Here is a 22,870-nt window from a genome sequence, read left to right as displayed (position 1 = left end):
TGCTTACCTATATTTCATGCTCTGACATGTCTGTGTAAGGGTTTTGAGATCCACCCAAGACATATTGCAACTGTTTTTAATTGACCCCATCTCTGAAAATGTAATGTATAATTATTACTTGACACCATGCAGGTTTGAACTAGCAGAAAATTAGTCATTACATTTTTAAAAAAGTTGCTCAAATCATGGGGGCCCAAATTATGTGTTGCCAGGGTCTCAGAAATCTAGATAAGACTAGAAAGTCTTAACAGCAAGTATACTGTGATCGGTAGAAGGTGGTTCATATGAACGTAAGAGTCTGTTGTAATTTACACCACCTAGCCCCATTAGTTCATTATTAGGTTTGACCCACTGGCCACTTCAGGACGCTGAATTCCCCATCTATGTACATATTAGATTCTTGGTCATACATTATCTTTCAAGGCACAAACTGAGATTCCTGTATAATGGTTCACAGAGGCTCTGGGCCTATGGTTTATTTCACAAGGTTCACCTCTGCAGTAAGCCAGGAGGTACCCGCAGCTTCCAAGGTTTGAACTGGGCCATCTCGCCTTGACTCCTGCTGCAAACCAGAGATGCTCCGGGCAACCTCGACCTTTGACTCGTGATGATCTTAGCCAATCAGGCCTTCGTGCGGCTGTTACTCTCGAAAAGCAATTCTCCAATGTGAACCATTATAGAATATAAGTGTCATAATAAAGAGTGTAATCTTATAAAGCAGAAAGGATGAGAAATACGAGGCAGCGATAACCCTATTTCCAATGAAATGCGGTTTGTCTAGTTTTTAATGGCACATTCTGATTTACACATTTTCAAGAATATAAAAGAAAACGCAATGGGCAGATCTTACATGTGATTCTGATGTAAAGGTCGCGTTTAGTGTTTATGTTTACTGAAATCAGTGTATGTGAGCAGTGCATATAAATGTACAGTCTCACTTAATCCAAGGGGATAAAAGTACTGCACATGTGCGGTTTACTCTTAGGAAAAGGAAAACGCGCCTTTTAATTCACATGAGTAAGTCAGGCATATTACCAGGTAATAATAATAAAAAACTCTGCGTGCTCAGGTTGTTACCTGTAAAAACGTCCATCCTATCACATTACGCAAATTATTAAATGCGCGTTATTGGCTCGATACTAGTCGGATAATCTGATGAAATTTCACAATCCGTCTGGGCGCCGGGCAGTTTTACAAACATGTCCCCTAAGTCCCGCACGTGCTGGCCTGTCACAGCCTTCAGTAACCAGTCCCCAGCTCCACGGCCTGTCCACACCCGTGGTTTTACAAAGGACTCTGCAGCGAGGCCTCACGCACAAATTACAGTCAGCCTGTCAATCTAGGGGCAAAATCCATCTTTTGGTGCATTTTTATAAATCCGAGATGTACAGCCCCTCTGCCACCTCTTACACATGTGAAAAAAGTACATTTTGACAATGCATAGCAACTATTACATGAAACATAACTTTTGTGCGATCTGAAACCATGTATCACAGTATTTCCTTATGGTAAAGCACAAACTTCTTAGGTGTAGAAACCCAGTGAACGTGGCGGAGCCTTACTTCATTGGTGTAGCCCAGTCTGCCTTTCCATTTAAGAAAAAAAGTAGGCATTGTCTAAACTGAACTGCACTTTTTATTTTTATAGGAAATATATTGATTACCTAGGTTCAAACTCAACACAGTATATTGTGAGGAAGGTGCATGTGGCAAACATGTGCAAGCACAGCAGGGGCTTATACACGCATGCATACACGCAACACACTACACGTGTGCGTGCGTGCCCACACATCACGCAAACACATGTAGCTCACAAACAAAACCTTGCGTACCTTAACCAAGTTCACATCACGCAAACATACAGCCATTCACACAAATACACACACGAACACACAAAAATCACACCAAACTCTTTTTTCCCCCACTTCTCTCTCTCCTCGGCTCTGCCACCTCTCTCTTGAATGTCCCCCGCCCCTCTCGTTCTCTCTCTCACTCGCAGGGTCTCTCTCTCTCACGTACGCTGGTCAACACGTCATGATTTTTAATTCGGATTTATTGTAAAAATGCACTGGAGTGCACTGTATAAAATATTTAGCACACTTCCAAGTGCTCATATATCCATGCAAGAGATGTGCCAGTGATGTGGCAGTGCAGAGTGTGTGTGTGTGGCAACGCCAACATATACCCGAACTTTGTCCGTATACCAGTTAAAAAACAAGTAAAAGGCTTTGCTTACCCCTCCTGAGTAATTCTCTGCTGGAGGGAGCGGCTGACGGCAGGGCAGGAGGAGCAGGGCCAGGGTCTGCAGCACGCTGAGAGTGGACAGGGCAGCCCCGTGCAGCTTCATGGCAACTCCGACAGCACAAACAGCAGCCCGACTCCTGCAGCTTCTGCAACTTCAATGAAAGAGCATTCCTCTGCGTCGCTTTCGGGCTGGGTATTATTATTTTTTAGGTCTTGGCTTTATTCATTCAAATATTGGACCCGCAGCAGCATCAAAGTACCCCACACTGGCAGAGTGGCTGCGACCAGGCCCATCCTGCCTCCCATATCTCCAAACTTTCCCTGCACGCCGCAGCCCAAAGTTCCACTCAACACCCTTGGTCACAAACTGGAGCCTTCGCAGCCAGGGGAGCGCGGTCTGCCCACAGCTAGACCAGTACTCAGGCAGCCCCCGGGATGCTGAGGGACTGAGGAAAGATATAACAACGTAAAAGAGAGGGGCTCTTTGCCACAAATAGGGGTAGAGCACCAATAGACAAAAGTCAAGAGAAGAATTCCCCTATTTGGCACATCATCAGGTGAACTAAAAAATTCTTACCCACACCAAACCATTCACTCACCAGAACAAGCACCCTTGTCTTAACCACATGTGGACTCGTAATTAAAAATTTCTATATTTTATTAGAAACAATGACATAATAAAACATTTCTTTATAACAATCACAAGACAATAAAATCTGCGCCCAATGTTATAGTTGCTGGACAGTTAGAAAATAAAGAAATTACAATAAAAAACATACAGTAAAAATACATTAAACCAATTTCATCCTAAGAGTCATTTGTAAACACTGGGAGAACACAAGTAAGAAAGATGCTTTCTAATCAAAAAACAAAGGAAGACAAATGATCTAGATCAACTATTCTCATTACACTAGATACTTAGTGTTTGCATTTTCCGGAGAACAGATGTCATTCCGATCTATAGTCTCCTTTACTTTAAAGTTGCGTCGACGCGTTTCGGTGGAAAACAGAAAATAGAAGACCACCTTCTTCAGGACAGTTAATTATGGTCTCCCACAATATAAAGAATCTGCCATCCTGTGTATCCGTTTCAAAGTGCGCTCATAGTATAGGAAAGGTGGGACCGGCTAAAATGAAAATAGGGAACAATCCCGTCCAAAAGCTTGTCTCAGGGGTAAGGAAATACTCTATTCTTTTAAGAACATATCCGTCCTAAATATCCATACTTCATTGGCTGATGTATTTGGTTAGATGTCGGTACACAAGTATTCTCGAGATTCCAAAGATTTCCCGTTGCAGCACGTGGAAATCTTGAAGCCTTGACCTGGTCCCCAGTGAAGCGCGTATCTTACTTGTGTTCTCCCAGTGTTTACAAATGACTCTTAGGATGAAATTGGTTTAATGTATTTTTACTGTATGTTTTTTATTGTAATTTCTTTATTTTCTAACTGTCCAGCAACTATAACATTGGGCGCAGATTTTATTGTCTTGTGATTGTTATAAAGAAATGTTTTATTATGTCATTGTTTCTAATAAAATATAGAAATTTTTAATTACGAGTCCACATGTGGTTAAGACAAGGGTGCTTGTTCTGGTGAGTGAATGGTTTGGTGTGGGTAAGAATTTTTTAGTTCACCTGATGATGGACTGAGGAAAGAGCCACAACCCCTGAGATGACACAAAGCGCAGTCCAGACCCCTGCTCACCAGACAGAAACCTGCCGCCAGCCATGCCCCGATCAGCACAACAACGCACGTAGGCTTGGAGGGTTTTGTATCGGACAGTCAGGCGCCCATACTATCGCGATGTAGCAGACATTGTATTGTGAGAACACTTCATGGCTTGGCTTGTTACCACCATTCACACTATCCCGTTCGGAAACATATGCCTGCTGCTTAGGCTTGCCTTATCGCTGTACCCTGCTCTCAACTGCGGCGAATTTAGGGATGCTCACGTCACTTATTTTCAGATGCTGCCTGTGCACTTTCTTTCAAGTCTAACTTGCGAGCGTGCGCCTTTCGTCCAAACCACCTCTTCTCTGCACGGCACTGCAGGACAGAAGAGGCGCAAGCCACGAGCACCAGGGGCCGCAGCGGCCACCAGACGCGCCACCCCCACCAAGACAAGCCGAGGAAAGCCTGTGGCCCTGCAACCCTACCGCTCCCCATCATTCACAAATTCACAAAGAGACAACCACTGCCCCAGACGCCCACACCTCTTCCCCATGCCTTGTGCTGCACCTATCTATCAGCAATCTTCTTTATTTTTTAGCTTCGGGCTTGGGGTTCCCTATACATTAGCAATGCACCCAAAAACCACTTCATCTATCTGAGAGTAAAGACAACAGCCTGGACCTATTGGCAAGTATAAAAGGAACTGACAAGAGTAATATGTTACATGATTTAATCTGTTACTCCCAATCCCAAGCAGCCAAGAAAGTCTGCGTTCATTTACCATACCAAAAAGAAAAACAATACAGACATACTCTAAATCCTTACATTTGTGTATTCCTATATTATTCATCTGAAAAACCTCAAGAAAGGGAAATGTTCTACATTTTTACTCATAAACCTTGCATTACTTCTACAGGACTACAGACACTTCTAAAATGATTTTTCTTTCATAAAGACACCTACATTGTACGCTTAGGACCATTCTCTCATGTTATAGGCGCAGCAGGAAAATCTAAAACTGCCAATTTATCAGGGATTCCTATTAGATAAAGAACTTTAAAAAAAAACTTTACATAGTGGGTACATAAATTTCTCCAGCAGAACATGTTGTGACAAACAAACTCCTATAGAACAATATTTTCCTTTTTAAAAATGTTTGCTGAGGATCACATAGGCGTCTTTCCTGCATTCTACTTTTCACGATCCAGACTATGCAACATCAGCTCTAATAAGGGCTGTCAGCTTATTTACACAGACTAGCTAATAAAAGACTAGCAATGCCCTTGCAAAACTGTATGTAGCATGAGAAAAACATATAGTTCCCTTAAAGGTCAAATAAGGGAACTGCAATCTAGACTACTCATCCTTTCAGAGTTTCATCAGACCGGATGGGCAGTAACATAGCATATATATTTTTTCTTCATTTTAGTAAATGCTAACAATTTTAAAACAGTATTACTGAATAGCCAATTAAATGTCTCATGGCTATTTCCTAGACAGCTTAGACAGGCTCAAAAAAGAGTGAGAAAAAGAGAGAGAAAACATAAATTTGCCTACCCTAATTTGTAGAGGAGCTAACCTCCTTTCCCCCATTTTGACAGTAGGAAACCTGGAAACAGGTTTACCTTCTGTCGACACTATCTACGCCTATTTGTGGCAACTAGGCGCAAACAAACTTGTAGAAGGTAAATAGCACATTTAGCTAGCTAGAAAACATTAATAACCAACTACCAATTCCTTTAGCAATTGTACTTAGTGTAACATGATGGCGCATGAATTCAAATCAAATCCCATTGCCTCCTTATCTCAGCCCTTGCACAGTAATCTTCAAGCTAGAACCATTATTTTTATATACATGGCAGAGCTATTCTCTACTCAGGGCCCACATGCTCCACTATCTTTCCTTCTGTTCATATGACTGCGCAAAAACTTGCTTTTGCCAAAAATAGTAAGCAAAGCTTCTCTTTCTCTCCCTGCGCTGTCATCTCTTCTTTCAGAAATTTTCAGAGGCCGAAGTGTCAAATAAAAACCTTCTCTTAGCCCTGCTAGGTTGCTAAATGCAGAACTCGACCTTTAACCCTTACCAGCTGTCCTATTGTGTGCAAGACTTTTCCATGCAGTTTTTCCAATTCAAAGTACTCTGGAGACTCACAGCTGAAATGCAGTCCCACTTCTTTCCTGTCTGACAGCAACTTAGAGGTAGGACAATAACTTCTGCTGGTTTTTCATACATATTTTTATTTGTGTGCAGTGTGGTGTGCTTTTCTAGCAGTATAGAGGCCAGCTGCTTTTTCTACATTTGCATGTGTGCATTACTGAAGCATGAGATCAGTTTGAAAACTGCTCTGAGTGGCAGAACTGCTTTTCAAATGTAAATTTTACCTAAATTCGACATTGGTGCTGGGGGCACTTAAAAATGAATAACCTACAATGTTTTGGCATATTAGTCATCCCCAGAGTGTCCCCTAGATATCCTAGGAATGGGGGATCAGAAATGTATAAGGTACACCCTTATAAAAATGAGTTTTGGACGCCTGGTAAAGTGAAATTTTCACATTTTAGGCCCCCCAATTGCGGTAAAGCGCTGCTTAAATTGAACTTTGATGCTATGAGTTCACAGTATGATTATTAGGCATTATAGAGATCAAAAAACAAATTTAGTGCACTTATTTTAATAATCTTTTTTTTTCATATAATCAAAATTCCCTTTTTTTTTATAACACCAACCCTTTTGATGGTTCCATATATGAAAAGCAAACCTCATTCCTTTCCTATCACCTTTAAATGCATTCATTTATACCCCTAAGCAGAGAAGCCTTCCTTAAAATATGAAGAGTCTGCTCCACTTTTTAAAGGACAGTTATTTTTAAAATCAGAACCACGGATGTGCTTTATTAAAAAGGCAATAGGAAATCCCTACTTTTAATCTTTCATGTTATTTAAAATAATGAAACTGTCTTTCTTAACTTTTAAAATCAGCAGTCTTGAAAGCAAGCCTTTATACCGTGTTTGCACTTAACTGAAAATCTAGTTGACCCAGCAGTTTCCTTGTGGCTTGAGACCAAGAATAGCCGTGTGTTATTGACACTGCTGTTTGAAAGCTTTTTTTTCTAGTGTTGAAAGTAAGCACGGTCAGCCTATTTAAAAGTCAGGCATTTCAATCCCAACAAAATCCATCGTTTTGTAATATGGTGTTTATTTCAGCAACAACCAATTTACTCAGATGATGTGAATGCCTTTAAATATCTAATACAATTTATCTAAGGAGAATGCTGTAACATTTTATATTGAGTCCTATGTGTGCAAAAGACACAATTTCGTTTTTCTTCCTTTCTATGAGGCCTATTTTATTCCTATTGAATGTGAATTCTAATTTATCTTTAGCATTGTGGCAATTTGCACATCCAGACTTTGTTACTATTTTACTTCCAATGTGCTATTTAGCACATGTTACACAATTAATTTCTTGAATTTTAAAATGTAATTCTTTCAATGACATTTGCATAACAAAATGACAAAAACACATTGAGCTCATTCCAGACATTTTCAGAAGGGGGTCATACACTCAGAACACACAATACAGCGCGCTTAAGGCTAGCCATTCTTACACAAAGAGCACAATCGCTACTTACTCACACAAGTACCACCGGTGTCAAACCTACAAACCACATAGATATTCAAACACACGCTCAACCCACAAATCAACACTTAGGACAGAAACAAAAGACATCCCACAGACTGTACTTAAACAAACCTTGTAAATACTAATTGTAAGTCATATTTACAAGAAAAGCTCTCAAAAGTAGTCCAAAAGACTGCACAAAAACAGCCCAAAACACTGTTCCATGTTCAAGAAGCCAAAACACACCAAATACGCCTTGGCTGGCAGAACACTCAAAAAGCGCTCTGCATATCACCACTTATGAATGTTACTAAGTGCATAGACCAGGATCCTTTGTTATGTACATATTTAGTTCCATGGGGTACTTAGTCACTGAGGAAGAAATACATTTTTTAATATACCTAAACCTATTTAGGTATCCCCTCTAGGGGAGCTGGCTGATTCCATTGAAGATTCACATTGGTACCTGCAAGAAAGCGGCACTTTCTTCGATGGGCGCTTGAAACAGGCATGCCAAGAATATTGTAAGATATACAATATTATACACAAAGTAGCACTTAACTCAAAGTGTGCCGTTCAAGTTTTCAAACGTTTCTCATTACCTGCCTACATAAATTGCAATTTACATATTTCCAAGTTCCAGAGTCTTTGGCCAAACAAAACAAGCCACATGTCGACGATCTTTCTTTCCAAGCACAAATGTCCAACCTCTACTGCCAAGTTCTGAGTGCCCTTACGGTCATTTTAGAATACTCACGCCAAAAAGGTTCTCAGTCGGGAGCGGCAAATAGTTGGAGGATCAGATCAGAAAGACCAGAAGTATACTGGGCTGGAAAGACAGAGAGTCTCCATGCGCAGGGTACCTCCTTAGTAGAGTCCTGTCCTCCTCAGTAGATTCCTGTCCCCCATCAAGACCACTCCCTTGGATAGCCGCCTCTCCAATGAGGTCCACGTTTCGGGTGTCATTTGAAGAAATAAAAACCTTCTTAGGGGTTCACTGATACACCTGGTCCTTTAGACCAACAAAGAAGAGATTGGCACAGAAGCTGTAATAAAAAAACAATGCATTTATTCAACCTCACATGAGGGAGATTGCGTCACATAGTACCCTCAGGTCACTGTAGGAGGCATTTGAAGGAGTACAGAGAACAGGGGCCTTATTTATGCATAGGTTACATTAACAGAATACAACCAAGGGGAGGTCCTGGCACATACAAGCATGCTTATTGACTAATATGGTTATACAAAATTTGCTTGTTCAACAAAAAGGGAGGGGAGACTAAACTGAACACATCAGTGAGTATAGCCGGACAGTTCTATAGCTCCAAGCCCGAGGCCCCCGACCTTGGCAGAGTCCTCGGACCATCACGGCCTCTGCAACACAGGCCTGCGGAACTCGTTTCTCGTTGACGTACTCCACCGGCATACCCACCGGCGGACAAGTAGGACACTCTTTTGGAACTGAGTCTTGATTACACAATGGAAGAGTACATGATTTAAGGCTGAGTTCATGTCACTATACTCCCTCCGATGTGGTGCCACCAAGTCTGTGCATAGGAATCCCACCAAACGTGTCTGTGGGCCCTTGCTGACTCCGGCCTTCGGCCTAAACTGCCGTCCTGCAGGCCTCGCACCAATCCAATGCAGTCTATCACAGGCAGGACACAGCCTCCTCGCCAGCTGCACACCCGCTCAGCTCTTTTGCCACTACCTATGTCACCCACAAATGTAATACAAATGCCATTCCAACTTTGTGTGTGAGAGATCCAGGATGAGATGGCTGTACAGTTGTTGGCCCGTGCAGACCGCTGCCTCCGGCTGACATTGCAGCCAACTAGGCCGCACTTTTGGAACTGAGCCTTGATTTCTTCATGGTAGTGATCATGTCACAGTATGCAAGGAGAGGAGTAAGAGGAAGACGCGCTTCAGTCTGTAGGAGAAAAGGCTCACCTATACGGAGGTGATGGGACACTACCATCAACTGGACCGGTGCCACTGACTCTGTGCAGTGCATGCCTACCACACATAGCTGTGAGTCCCTGCTGACCGCTGCCTCTGGCACACACTGCAGTGGAGTAGGTCACACGATTTGAACTGAGTCTTGCTCTCTACATAGCAGAGTCCATGTCATTGCACAGGCCTCATCATAGACTGCGTCCCCTTCCAGCTCTGGTGCCACTGAGTGTGTGCCCTGAAATCCATGGGCAATCTTTTTTGGACATAGGTGGCGTCTGATCCCTTGGGCTGGAGTCTGGCTTCATCTACATGTAGCTGATACTGACAAGGTGGAAAAGTGGGGTCTGTAGCATTCAACTCCGCCATCTACCTGTTTCTGCCCTCTGCATCATGCCCTGGAAGGACACCATCCACTGTCCCCCACAACCCTCCATGAAATTCCCCTTGGACATCGACGAGTACACGCTCAGCTGACGTGTCACTACCTCAGTGCACCGCAAGTCACGTGGCGGTGTGCCTGTGCCGGCTGCTGTGCATCCGGGGCCACAAACTCTGTGCTGCTCAAGTCAGGGACCCATGATGTACATACCTTGTACTGCTGATTGTCTTCTCACTGTTGTGGTCTTTGCCAGCACCAACCAACCCCTGAGTGGTGGCTTACACTACCCAACACCCATCCAGCACAGGTGTCACTGGAGAAGTGACCCTGGCAATAAAAGGGGCCGGGCGCATGTGCCCGTGGCCAGTCCCACAAACTCACTCAGTGTGTCCATGTGGTCATTATGTATGCATGAGGGACAGGGGTCATTCTACATAACATTGTGCTGTGTACAGCGTGCACATCCATGTCACCGCAGGCAGTGGTGTAGACCTGGGACATGAAACCGTGTCGTACCTCCCGGTGAGCGTAAGCGGGGTGGACAGGCGTACGACAGTACTGCATACGGGTTTGGCTACTCCACACGTGGATCTGGGTGTGGTGTAGTGTAGGCCTTGCCAAGGATGTGGCTGATGCGTGTGTCTCTTTTGTAGTGTCTGCTCCCCCGTCCCGCAATCGACAATGTTGCCATGTGGCATGCCCCCGGTGTGCGTGCTCGGCCGAAGGGGTACATGGGAGAGGGCATGCCCGCTCGGGTCAGGGATCACATATGCCAACTGTTGTGTTTGTCGCTATTATCGCAGCATGAGCCAAAGATGTATCCTCAACTGCATGTCGGGTTCAGCCAGGCAGGTGCTCTACATCTGTGTCAGCTCTGTCCTTGCAATGGGCCGACACACATGTGGCCGGCCACATTCTCCACAGCATCATCGCTGTGTCATAGTCAGGCTTGTGGACATGAGCAGACAGGCATGACAATGGTGTGCCGTAGGGGTGCATGTGATGCAATTGCGATGCGCACAATAGTGAATATGCTCGGGGAGGTGCAGCAGTGAGGGTACGTAATACACAGTGATGCCGCTCATTAGCTACATGCAGTACATGTCATACTGGAATCACTAAGTCACACATATTACACACCAATGAACCAGTGAGCCTGCCAACACACCATGCAGTACGTAGTCTTGACTCATGTCTCTGCACTGTCACAGGTGACCAAGGATATACACTCTGCGCTTGGATGATGACACCCCTCCGAGCCCCGAGCTCACAGCCCCAGAGGCAGTACAATTTGGCCCACAAACGTACCAGGGGCATCGTGGAGTGCACATTTGGCATGTTGAAGTCACGTTTCAGGTGCCTGGACATCACATGTGGAAAGCTCCTGTACAGCCCAGGCCTCATGTGCAAGATGATCGTTGCATGTTGTGTGTTGCACAACATATGTGTACGCAGCAGAGCCCCATAGATATGAGAACCAGATGCACCGGACGATGATGATGAAGATGAGGCAGGTGGACCACACCCCACTGCAGCAGGAATGCCCGTAGGGACTACATCATTGAAAATTTCTTCTCTGGTTGACGTCACATTGTGAGGGTCCTTAGCAGTAATGGCACAGTACGTTGACTGACCACAGGCACATCATGTGCTAATAACTGCATTCCGAAACACATTCCCTGCATGCATGTCACTCATCTGTACAGGCACTTCACTCAGACAAGGGTGGGTGCGACATGTTGTGCTGACAATTTAGGAATTTGTTAATGGATGGTGGGTGTGTCACCTCTGTACAGTGAGGCTGTTTAGGGTGTCACGTATTCGAACTGCCAGTTCTGTGTGTCACAGTTGTTACGGTATCCCACTCTTCGGCGTTTCACATGTGTCCCAATTCATTCCATTTTGGCTGTCAAATGTGGCCTACAAGTGACAAGAGGGCTTCTTTTGGGCTCTGATATGTGCCGCCATGATGCAGGGATGCACACTGAGACTCAAGTCCCGTGACATGGGTGACATGTACATGGGGGAGTCACTGCCCCTACATTGGTCCATGCTTTCATTATTTTTTGGTCATGGACATGGCACATCGGTGTGCAGGGGGTGTTATTTGTCCCTCTGCAATGTGAAGAGGAGATGCGGTCTCACAGTGTGTTTCATGTTTGTTTCCGCATTGGCGCAGGTTACATACTGAATGCATGTTAATGTACATTGTGGGTGTTTGTGGGGGACTGCCTATCTGATTTGGACAATGGTCATTTGTTCTGCATCACAGCATGGGGGTTGTGCTCGTACGTTGTCATCTCACCGTTTGTTTGGTCTGCTTTTATGGCGCATTTTCCCGCCAGACGCGTGTGTCTTGCAGGCCTGTAGCTGGTTTTCGCTGCTTTTTGTATCGCGCTTGGCCTCATCGTAAGTTTTTTGCGCTCGTGTTTTGCATTTTTGCGGGAGACGTTGATTTTATCGCGGTCATTTGATGCGTTATCTGGGTATTATTACATGGTGCCGCCGTGTTGTGAATACTTGGTTAACACGGCGAAAATTTCCCGCGATAGACTGCAGTGTTGAAGGTTGCGTTAAGTTACTTTTGCAATGGTTATCACACGTTCTTGAGAATATGCCCCTGAGGGTTAGAGCAGATGCTCCACCTTATAGGGAGGACACTCTCAGTCCTCACTATAAGTAGTGTGCATCTCAGACTCTCTCAAACAATTACTCCTGCTATGACACAGTGCGTTAGACAAGAACAGCCTCAAACACAGAAGAATACAATACACTTCCACGCTCACACTGTGGTTGAAACACGCACACACACACACACGCGCGGGTGTGCACACATACGCAAACACACACGCAAACACACACTTTCTGTGGATGGAAGCACACAGTCACAGTAACCCATTGTTGGCGCTCCTACTCAAACAATGTGGGATGGAATATACACTGTGTATCCACTCTATAGGCTGCCTCACACATTCACCTTCATATATCGGACCTGTCTTGACAAGTAATGTTGTGTTTCTGTTACAGGGCTGTGGCATCGTTCCAAAGGAGTGCAACAGATACATCTACAGCCGAGGCCTCTGCTACAGTCTGGACACAAACTTCAGAAGCACCAGGCTGACCAAGGAGCCAGGTGAGGCTGCAGGATCTCACCTGCACGAGCCAGGGGTCCCTTGGACACGGACACTCCCTGATGGCGTTCATACCGCAGGAGTATCTTGCAGATGAGAGGCCACCGCTGAAATGTGAATCTGACTCAAATGTGTAACTTCATAAAGGAATTAATTTGCGGCAGTACTTGATGGCTGATCATGGCTGTGAATGATATTTTTTGTCTATCTCTGCCTCCATGTTATACAAAGGTATATTTATAACTGCCTGCCACGACCATCAAGCAGAGCGTCAGGCAGCCACACTGACGTAGAAACCTGATTTTCTATTTACATGTCACCGTTCTATGGCAAATGATTTGGTGGCAAGTATACGTAGGGCCATATTGCTCCTGGTTTTACGGTCCAGGGACAGGCCTTCACCACCCCCTAAGTCAGGTCCCTTCGCAGGCGCCAGTGAACAAAGAGAAGTCCCGGGCAAGCCTTATCACATCCAGTCCTATCTTCCAAAGAAGCAGCAAACTTGTTCTCAGATTTCATTTGAATTTCCTTTCCATGTTAAGCATTCATTAATCAATTTGAAACAGTTTATGGAGATATATTTTCATCGATACAGTGCACCTTTTAATTGTTCCTAATTAATGCGATCTTTTCTATGTTGTCGAATTTAATTTCCTTATAAACCTTGCGTTGTTTTTAGTCTGTATTGCAGATTTAGTCTAGAACAGATGTGGCTTCTGGGTGTTGGAGAACAGCCTTTCTGCTTCAACAACTTAATTTGCATCTGTTCATAAGGGAGATGGCAGATGAGGCACCATGAGGTAGTAAAGCAAATGTATGACGCCCAGTTTCAGATACATCAATTTTCATTTTTGTGCCATACTACTACAGTGTCCCATTTTGTGATCCAGACTTACCACGTTTCCCAGGTGGATGTGTGAGATGCTCACGGTCAGGTTTATTCTTTGAATTCTAGCACTTGAAATCATTAATGAATCAATACATTATAAAACAGGGCTAAGAGTCCCAAAATTCAAAGAAAAAGCCTTGACTGGGGTAGCACACCATGCATGGACATAGGAAACTTGGCAGTGATGTGGTTTCCTGTTTCCCTTAACATGGAAGCTGCTGTGCCAGGCGGTTAACTACTAGAAGTAGTCGAATGGAGAAGAACGTGCAGTAAAAATAATCTCTTTGCAGATGATTGGTGGCCCACACTGGAGCAATATCTAAAGAGCCATCAGCTGTTGCTGTGAGGAGTTGGATTATAACCCTGGGCGTAGTTTGTGTAGTAGCACTACGCTACGCTATGCGAAGTGCACTTCGCACTACGCAAGCTACGTGTAGCTACACAAACTGCATAGTGCGATAGAGAAATGCTGTTCGCAATGATTGCACAGTGCAGAATGCTTGTCCGCACTTTGCAATCATTACAAATGGCATCTTGCACAGTGCAAGCGGTCGTTTTCTGCCGCTCAAGTAGATTTGTACTCGAGCGGCAGCTTTCTCAACGCGGACTGGTAGTTTCTCATCGCGAGCGGTCGCGAGCATACGCGACCACTCACAATGAGAAATCTGACCTCCCCGCGTTGAGAATCTCGCCGGGAAGTTATTTTCTACGCTCGCGATCGGCAACTTGATGTTGCCGATCGCGAACAAGGAAAAAGTCTCACCGGATGTTGATTTTGCTCGCTCGCGGTCGCCAACTTGACGTTGAGGACCGCGAGCAAGCAAAAAATGCCCGCTGCGCGTTTTTGCACAGTGCTACGTGCAATTCGTGTAGTGCATAGTAGCGCAAACTACGCACACTCCACGAGCGTAGCGTAGTACTATGCCTAGGCTCACTGATTGAAGTTAGAGAGCAGGAATCCCTAAGAAGCAACCTGGTGACCGTAGTCCAGTATCCTCCATGAGGTGTGGGAGACGCTCAATGATTGGCGCGCTTCATTCGCTTAAAAGACAACCCACCTTGTTGAGAAATATTGAGATGGTTTTTCTCAGCAGATACTGAGGACATCAGAGGCCACCTCTAAAATCTCAAAGCTCAAGGTAGAATAACGGAGTATGGCAGAAGATATGTGCAGGTTTCCACAAGTCTGCACCAGACCAGTACACCATGCTGAAGACTATCACTCAGATCTTCTGAAAGAAGGTTTTTGGTTCTCTGTAGACCCGAATTTGTGTAAATTTACAGTCCTTCCAGGGTGCAAACAGCCAGGTTAAGATTTATAGCGTACTTAAGTGAATTGAGTCTTTAAAGGTAATATAGCACAAGTGTGCTAAATAGCTCATAGGTGTGCCGATTTATCACATTCTTTGTCTTTCTGTTTCTCTCCCTAAACATCTGTTTCTCTTTACTTTCCTAGAGTGCTCCAAAGTCACTGACATCGTTTTCCTGATTGATGGCTCAGGGAGCGTGAGTGAGGGGGATTTCACTAAGATGCAAGCCTTTGTCAAGGCGATGATCAACGCATTCAAGGGACATGACGTTTTGGTAATAATGCGCCCGCGTTTATCCATATAAGCATAGATTATGTTACTCGATTCAGATACACATCCTCCATCCACGTGCATTGCACCCCCTCATGTAATGTGCAAGTGAAATCTGTAACAGATAAGACATACATCTCCAATATACTTAGGGGCATATTTATTATAGAGTTGTGTCACCCTTGTGCAACTCAAAGGGTGGCAAGAGTGATGCAACTCTTAAGTCCGATTTATCAACCCACGGGCCACCTTGGATGCATTGTGTGGCTTGGTAAATCTAGAGTAACACAACACAGTGCAAATCGCTGCACTGCTTTACTCTGTCCCAGAGATGCGTTTCATGCTCCCATGCATTCACCCATAGATTTTAGCGCATCCAGATTTACCATTACTGGTAGACATCGGTAGACATCGGAATGCATCAAAATGCTATGCCTCCCTAGCTGACGTAACAAAGAGAAATATCTTTATTTCTCCTCCTTACTTCAGTTTCTTGCAGCACACATAATAAGAGGAAAATGTCTCAGAGGATTGTTTTTGTGCAGGAACGTGTCCCTTCCTGCACAAGAACAATCCTGCGTACAATACAGGCACCCTTGCACCATGGTGCAAGGGTGCCTGCGTTGGCGCTAGGCAGCACATTGTGCGCCAGCACAGGGAAAAGACAGGAATGGACTGTGTTCCGTTAAATATGGTGCACTCCTCCCCTTTCCCTCAGTCACCTTGCTGCGCTGCCTGAAATACACTCGTAAGAGAGCAGAACTATATAATCTAACCAAGTCATGAGATCTGATTCCTTGATTATAGGCATAAATTACCGCTATGTCCCACTTCCTTGTACCAGTCATTAAAAAGTGAAGTAATATTACCTAGCAACAGAAGCATAAAACAGGGGGATCCATACCTGCTAGTCGCACCCACCCACCTCGGTACAATAAAGTGGGCTGACACTCCTGGCTCCTCCTGTCTTTTGTTCCTGTTGACTGGAGTCAGGACGTGGTGGTCCCTATTAAGATCGGGCCAGGATTGGGGCATTGTTTACTTCCATGGTCGGGTCTGGGGAGTGTGCGCTTCCGTAACAGGGAGCAGCTACCCTTAGAAAGGATGGCGGTCTCCTGCCCATGGAGGGATGGCATGGTTATTCCCTTTTCATGGCCTGGAGGATGTAGCCATCGATTTTTTCTTCATTTGCGGGATGAAAGGAGCACCAGCTTGGCTTGTTGGATTCATGTCTGCTCATGCACGTTGGGGATAATTCTGTCAGTTAATGCACGTCCCTTTTCTTTCTGCTACGGTACTAGCGTGCCTTTTTTTGCTTTATTAAGGAGACAGGTAACTGTTCTTTTCGGCGATTACTGATTGTTGGGAGAGTGTTTGGATATTGGTGGTGCTGCTTTCACATCGCAAGATGGGCTAGCACTCCTCTAAGAGGAAATACACTTCCCCTTCACTTCTTTCTCTTGATCAACTCACTCTCCTTCTCCCAAACACAACAAGAATGGGAAGGAGGAGGAGGAGAGGATTCTGTTTCAAACCGTGGCTGCCTTCAAAGAGGATTCTTCAGGGTCTTGTAGAAAGAGATCACTGAGGCGATTTCTGACTCTATGGCCTCAGCCTCTGCGGAGGAACTGTCTACCTATTTTGGCCTTTAAGGGCACATACAATTCCAAAGACCCGATGGCAGGTATTTGGGACATATAAGGGAAAATAATATTTTTCCCCTATTGAAAAACCTGAAACCTCAGATGATTCTCTGCTGCTGCAATTTCAGAAGCCTCTTAATTTAGATCTACCAATTCACCAGCTTGTCTTGGATGTGGTCTGCCAAGACTGGAAGGATCCTGATAAGATAAATTTAGCTAGGTTGACAAGTAAGCTCTATTCCCTGGATACTATGGACTCACTGTTGCCAGATGCTGTTCATGTCGACTCCGTGGTAGTAAGCCTTTCTTCAATGGCGGAGGAGAATACTTTAAAAGATCCTTCTGAAAACAAGTAGCCTCAGCATCCCTGACAAGGTCAGAGGTCAGATTCAGGAGCTCTTTTCACATTTGGGTGCTTCAGGTGGTCAAGAGAGGCTATTGAATAGAGTTCCTGTCAGATCCACCTCTTACGGGGACCATACGTACTCCTCTGCCGCGAGATCCAGTCAAGAAGGCACCCCTGTTGGAGGGGGTCCTGGCTCTGCAGACAAAAGGGCCATTATTACAGTCCCTGAAAAGTAGAAAGGACAGAGGTTCTACTCAATAATGTTTCTTTAATCTAGTTATCGAACAGAAGTATTTCAACAAATTCATTCAATGCATAAAGTTAAAGATAGAGAAACCCCAGAGGAGCATTCCTCTGATTTTGGTGGGTTGTTTCCTCATAACACTGGCTCTCATGGACGCTTACCTCCACATTCCGATTACACTGACTCGTCACAGGTTCTTCAGCTTTGCAATGGAGGACCATCACTGGCAGTCCAGGCTCCTTACTTTTGGATTGATGTTGGCTCGGAGAGTCTTCACGAAAATGATGGCACCAGTTGTTGCTCACATTAATCTCCTGAGGATTCCTGTTTTTCCCTACCTAGACGACTGACGTCTCCATGCAGACAGCATGGACTTGATCTTCTTCGGAATATCCGAAAAATGCCAGCTTTTACCCTCCAAGGATCTTATATTCATTGAAGCCGGATTCAGAAATGACCTAGGGAAAGTATATCTTCCAAAGAAGAGAATTCTCCATTTCTAATCATCTTTCTGGGTTTGTCTTTCCAGGAATCAAGCTTGAACAAGACTGTGGCTAGAAGTGCAAGGACACATGGCAGTGTCTGTCCCCACTGTCCAATGAGCAAGGCTCCATCTAAGGCCTCTTCTCTGGCAACTGAACAGTCGTTGGTCCTCAGTGGTAGACTCATTGGACAAGCTGGTTCCTCTTTCTCTGGAAGTCAGACACAGTCTCGGGTGGTGGTTAGATGCCCAGAATCTCTCCAAAGTAGTGAGGATGCACCTGGATCCTCAACTAGTCCTGACTACAGATGTGGGCAGTCTGGGTTGGGGTGCTACCCTGATGGACAGGACATGTCAGCACAGGTGGTCATTTCTGGAGAGTCACAAGTCATCAAACTGGAAGCTAAGGGCAGTCTTCCGAGCCTTAACATTTTTCAACAGCTTATTGTGGGGAAGAATGACCTAGTAAATCGGCATTGGGGAGGTCAAGGGAGCTCCCATTCCTAAACTCTCAACCAGATTGTGATGCAGTTGGGGTCTTGGGCAGAACAGAAATTGGCTCACTTGTCCACAGTTCATATCAGGGGAATGGACAAAGTGCTAGCCAACCATCTCAGCAGGAAGCTTCCATTTTCACATGAAATGACATTGTCCAGAATGGCATTTGAAAGGCTATGCAAATGGTTTGGCACTCCATATCTGGATCTGTTTCCAACCAAGACCAGTGCTCAGCTGTACAGATTCTGCTCCAGGTTGCTGGAAGAGGGGTCCTGAGGAGTAGATGAATTGGTATTGAAATGGCAGAATCATCTGCTGTATGCCTTTCCTCCCTTCCTTTTAATACAGATGGTTCTCTGCAAATTTCAGGATCAGAAGGGATATTTGATTCTAGTGGTACCTTATTGGCCACAGAGATCATGGTTTCCACTGCCGAAATCCCTGGCTCTTCACCCACCCTGGGCACTTCCGAAATCTCCATCTCCTCTCAATCTATCTCCTCTCTCTCTCTCTCTCTCTATGACCCTAGCTCACTCTGTTGGGTTGGAGGTTGAGAAGTCCCTTCTCTTAGCAAGGGGTCTATCCTTTCCATTGGTGGAGGTTCTTCAAAATTCTAGACAACCTTCCATGCTGAAATACTGCTTGAAACATAGAAAGTATTTTGACACTTGGTGTACGGCGCATAATCTTTTTGCCCCAAGTTGTGCATTCTCTGAAGTTCTATGTTTTCTGTTGGATGGCTTTCATTTGAATCTCTATCTCTACTCTGAGGTCTCAATGGTTCACTATTAAGGATTTAAAAGAATTTTCTCAACCCTCTAGGTTGGTGGATTTGACTCTTTAAGAGCTTCTCTGTATCTCAACCTTTAAAACCCTATCTCTCCGGCTTGGGATCTTCCCTTGGTTCTTAAAGCCTTACAGCTTCTTCCTTTCAAGCCTTTTAAGAAAATACATTGAAAGTTTCTTTCCTTTAAGGTCTGGTTTCTTATAGCCACTAGGGGTTGGCTGAACTCACAAATTTTTCTTACACGGAATTCTGTGGAGTTCCATGATTGGCAGAATTCTTCTAAAGGTCTGTCCACTCCCGCTGCTACACTATGATTAACGCAAAAACAACAATTGATGGACAGAATGCAGAACAATGCCATACATTCACCCCAGTACAGAGATATGGGCCTAAATCCATCGTTTTTTTGCTCACCATGCCATTCCAGTTTGAACCCAGCCATATGCAAATCAGTCTTGACCCTGTGCCCAATGGTAACAGTCCAGCTCGAACTGCCAGTTCACGCCCCTTTCCCTCCACTCTTAGTCCTAAAACCTGGCCACTGCCCTATAACCCGACCTCCTCAGCCCTAAAAAGGACCCCACCTCTTAAACCTTTAAACTATCCTGACTCCCCCGTCCTAAAAATTGCCCCTCTTGCCCTGGGAATTGCCCCTTCCCCCCACCCTGAGCCCTAAAACTTTGCCTCCTACTTAAAGCCTACCCCGAACAACCCACTTGCCCTGAGCCCTATAAACTCCCCCCCTGCAATGGAAACTGCTCCTTCCACCACTCCTGCACTGAACCCTAAATTCTGCCCCCTACTTAAAATCTACCCGACCCCAGCCCCCCACGGGAGCCTTAAAACTGCCCTCCTCTCTTTAAACCTACCGCACCCACAGCCCCAGCCCAACTTACCTTGCTGTGTCCCCTTCCTTCGTGCAGGTCCTCCCTTCCGGTTCCTCTCCCTGCCATCCAGCAGCTAGAATGCGGACTGCCTTAACCACACATATGTGTGGTTCAGCCATATGCGAGGTTAAGGCAAGCGATGTTTAGCTTGTCGTGAAATAGAACGCGTGCTTGAAGCCATGCTATAAAGTTTGTTTCCCCTCTGTATGAACGAGGTGCTTGCCCCGTTAATCAAAGGCCAGTCAGCAGCTCTGTGGCATCCCTTGCTGCCCGTGCCGTTAATCATGGACTGGCAGTTCGGGCTGGACTGTTACCATTGGGCACAGGGTCAGGACTGATTTGCATATGACTGGGTCCAAACTAGAATGGCATGGTGAGCAAACAAACGATGGATTTAGGCCCAGAACTCTGTACTGGGGTGAATGTATGACATTGTTCTGCATTCTGTCCATCAATAGTTCTTTTTGGTCTGACAAAACTGCCATTGCTGCTTTGGGTTCCTTCCCAGTCTGGCTCTGGGCATTTCTGTGGCTTGCGCTCCCCATGCTCATTGCTCATGCTGTATCTCTCTCGGTACCACGCGAGGCTGCACCCGACTCCTCTTTATCGGTGGGTTAGAAGTTGCTTAATTTTGGCGACTGATTCTGGTAACAGTTGTGATGCACTGCCATGAGTTCAGGAGACTTATTATCAAAGAGAAGCGGGGATTCCCATGGGCAGCGTCATTGTCTGGTATGCAGGGCAATCAATCTGCAACCTCTCTACCAATCACTTCAGGGATGAGGACGTAGCAGCGAAACCGTGCGAGATCAGAACGCATCAGTGGATAGGTTATTGCTATGTTAGAATACCTCACAAGTCAGGATAGGTCGGCGGTAAACTCCGCCACGTGTGGTGGGTGGAGTTTTTGCCAAACTCCGAGCTCCAAGCGGAGACCCGGTGGAGCGGAGTTTGCCATCCACCCCTAGTAGCCATCTCTTCTGCCAGGAGGATTGGTGAATTGGGACCCTTAATTTGTACTCATCCATTTTTTTGTTTGTTGACTATGGGGTGATTCTGAGGCCTGATCCTACTTTTGTTCCTAAAGTGAATTCTGTGTTTCATAGATCTAAAAAACCTTTTTTTTATCTTTCTTTCCTACTCTCTCTAACACAGAAGTGCAATTGCTAGGCACTCTGAAAGTTAAGAGAGCCCTTGTCATTGATTTCAACAGGTCCGGGCGATACAGGAAGTCTGATTTCTTGTTTGTGACTTTCAGAAAGTGGGACAGGAAAGGAAGGCGAGCACCTTGACTCTAAGTAGATGGATTAAGTCTACCATCTTGCTGGCTTTATGGGAGATTCCTGTGGATCTTCCAGTCCAGGGGAGATGTACTCGAGGAGTGGCTGCCTCATGGGTGGAATTCCAAAGAGTATCAATTTAAGAGACATGTAGGGCTGCAGCCTGGTCCTCTGAGTATACTTTTGTTAAGCATTACCGTCTGAACAATATTTCTGATGCTTCTTTGTGCTTGGGAACGGGAGTTTTGAATTCTGCAGTGTAGTGGGGTTGTTGTAGCACTGTTTTTTTGTGTTTGGAATTCAGTAAATATTGGATTATTGCATTCTACTAAGATGTTCCTTGTTTTATTGAGATTATCGTTGTCAAATAACTTCAGCTATGGTATACCTCACTTTGAAATGACTGGGATTAGGGACGTAGGGTAATGCCCCGGTTTTTTTACCAGTAATCTTCATTACCCTTGGTCTATCTCATCCTCATCACAGTCATTACATCCTGACCCACTCCCCCTCCTATCAGTCCTTTGACAAAGGCTTGGATATACACAGGAGGAGCTAGGAGTTCCAGCCCCCCTTTATAGAACCTTGGTGTGTAGGTGGGGCTAGGATGCATTGCCTCCTGTTGTGAGGTACTGTTACCTCACTTTGCAATGACTGTGGCGAGGACGAGATGGACTAAGAGTAATGAAAATCACAGGTAAGTAACCGGGGCATCCAACTGCATTTTGAGACGAACATGTTGATGTCATTAATGAAGAAGGTTCCCAGGCTCCAAAAAATGTGGCAAAATAATGATCCAGCTCACTTCTCAAACTAAGCTCCTGGAAGTGGTAGCCGTGACTCATTGTCAATATTGTGCTGAAGCTTAGAGACCAAGAGAGTTTGTCTCATACTTTCAAACCCAATTGACTTCTAATGTCATGCTCCTGCCCTACCTTTTTTGCCAAGGCTCAGTGTAATGTGTTTAACCCACCCACAGCGAGTGCAAACATCAAAACAAGCTTAGGGCAGCTTAGGCCTTCTGAGACTGAGAGCAGTTCCAACAACCAATGAACTGTACTCGATGTGAGGCAACCGCAAGCAATAAAAAGCCATAACACAGGCATGGCATTTCACAGAGTCTTTGCTTTATGGCCAGGAAATCACAGTCTGCTCATCTATGCAGTGCCTTGACCTCCACGTGACCCAGTCTGAATGGTGGCATGGAATCACTGGGTTCTCCCTCACTTAC

The 22,870-nt window shown here is 45.1% G+C and overlaps 1 protein-coding gene across 1 annotated transcript in view; it reads left to right on the top strand.

The window, feature by feature from the left end:
- The window catches only part of LOC146811427 (integrin alpha-X-like), a 665,400-nt gene that overhangs the window by 97,835 nt on the left and 544,695 nt on the right, over nt 1-22,870 (top strand). The window contains exons 5-6 of the mRNA XM_085615067.1: nt 12,901-13,006; nt 15,350-15,477. Of these exons, the coding sequence (XP_085471193.1) occupies nt 12,901-13,006; nt 15,350-15,477 (234 nt within the window). The remainder of the gene's footprint in view (nt 1-12,900; nt 13,007-15,349; nt 15,478-22,870) is intronic.

This window comes from Triturus cristatus, chromosome 7 (assembly GCF_964204655.1).
Source record: "Triturus cristatus chromosome 7, aTriCri1.1, whole genome shotgun sequence".
NCBI lineage: Eukaryota > Metazoa > Chordata > Amphibia > Caudata > Salamandridae > Triturus > Triturus cristatus.
Note: the sequence above shows the minus strand (reverse complement) of the source record. Positions and strands in the feature narration are given on the sequence as shown.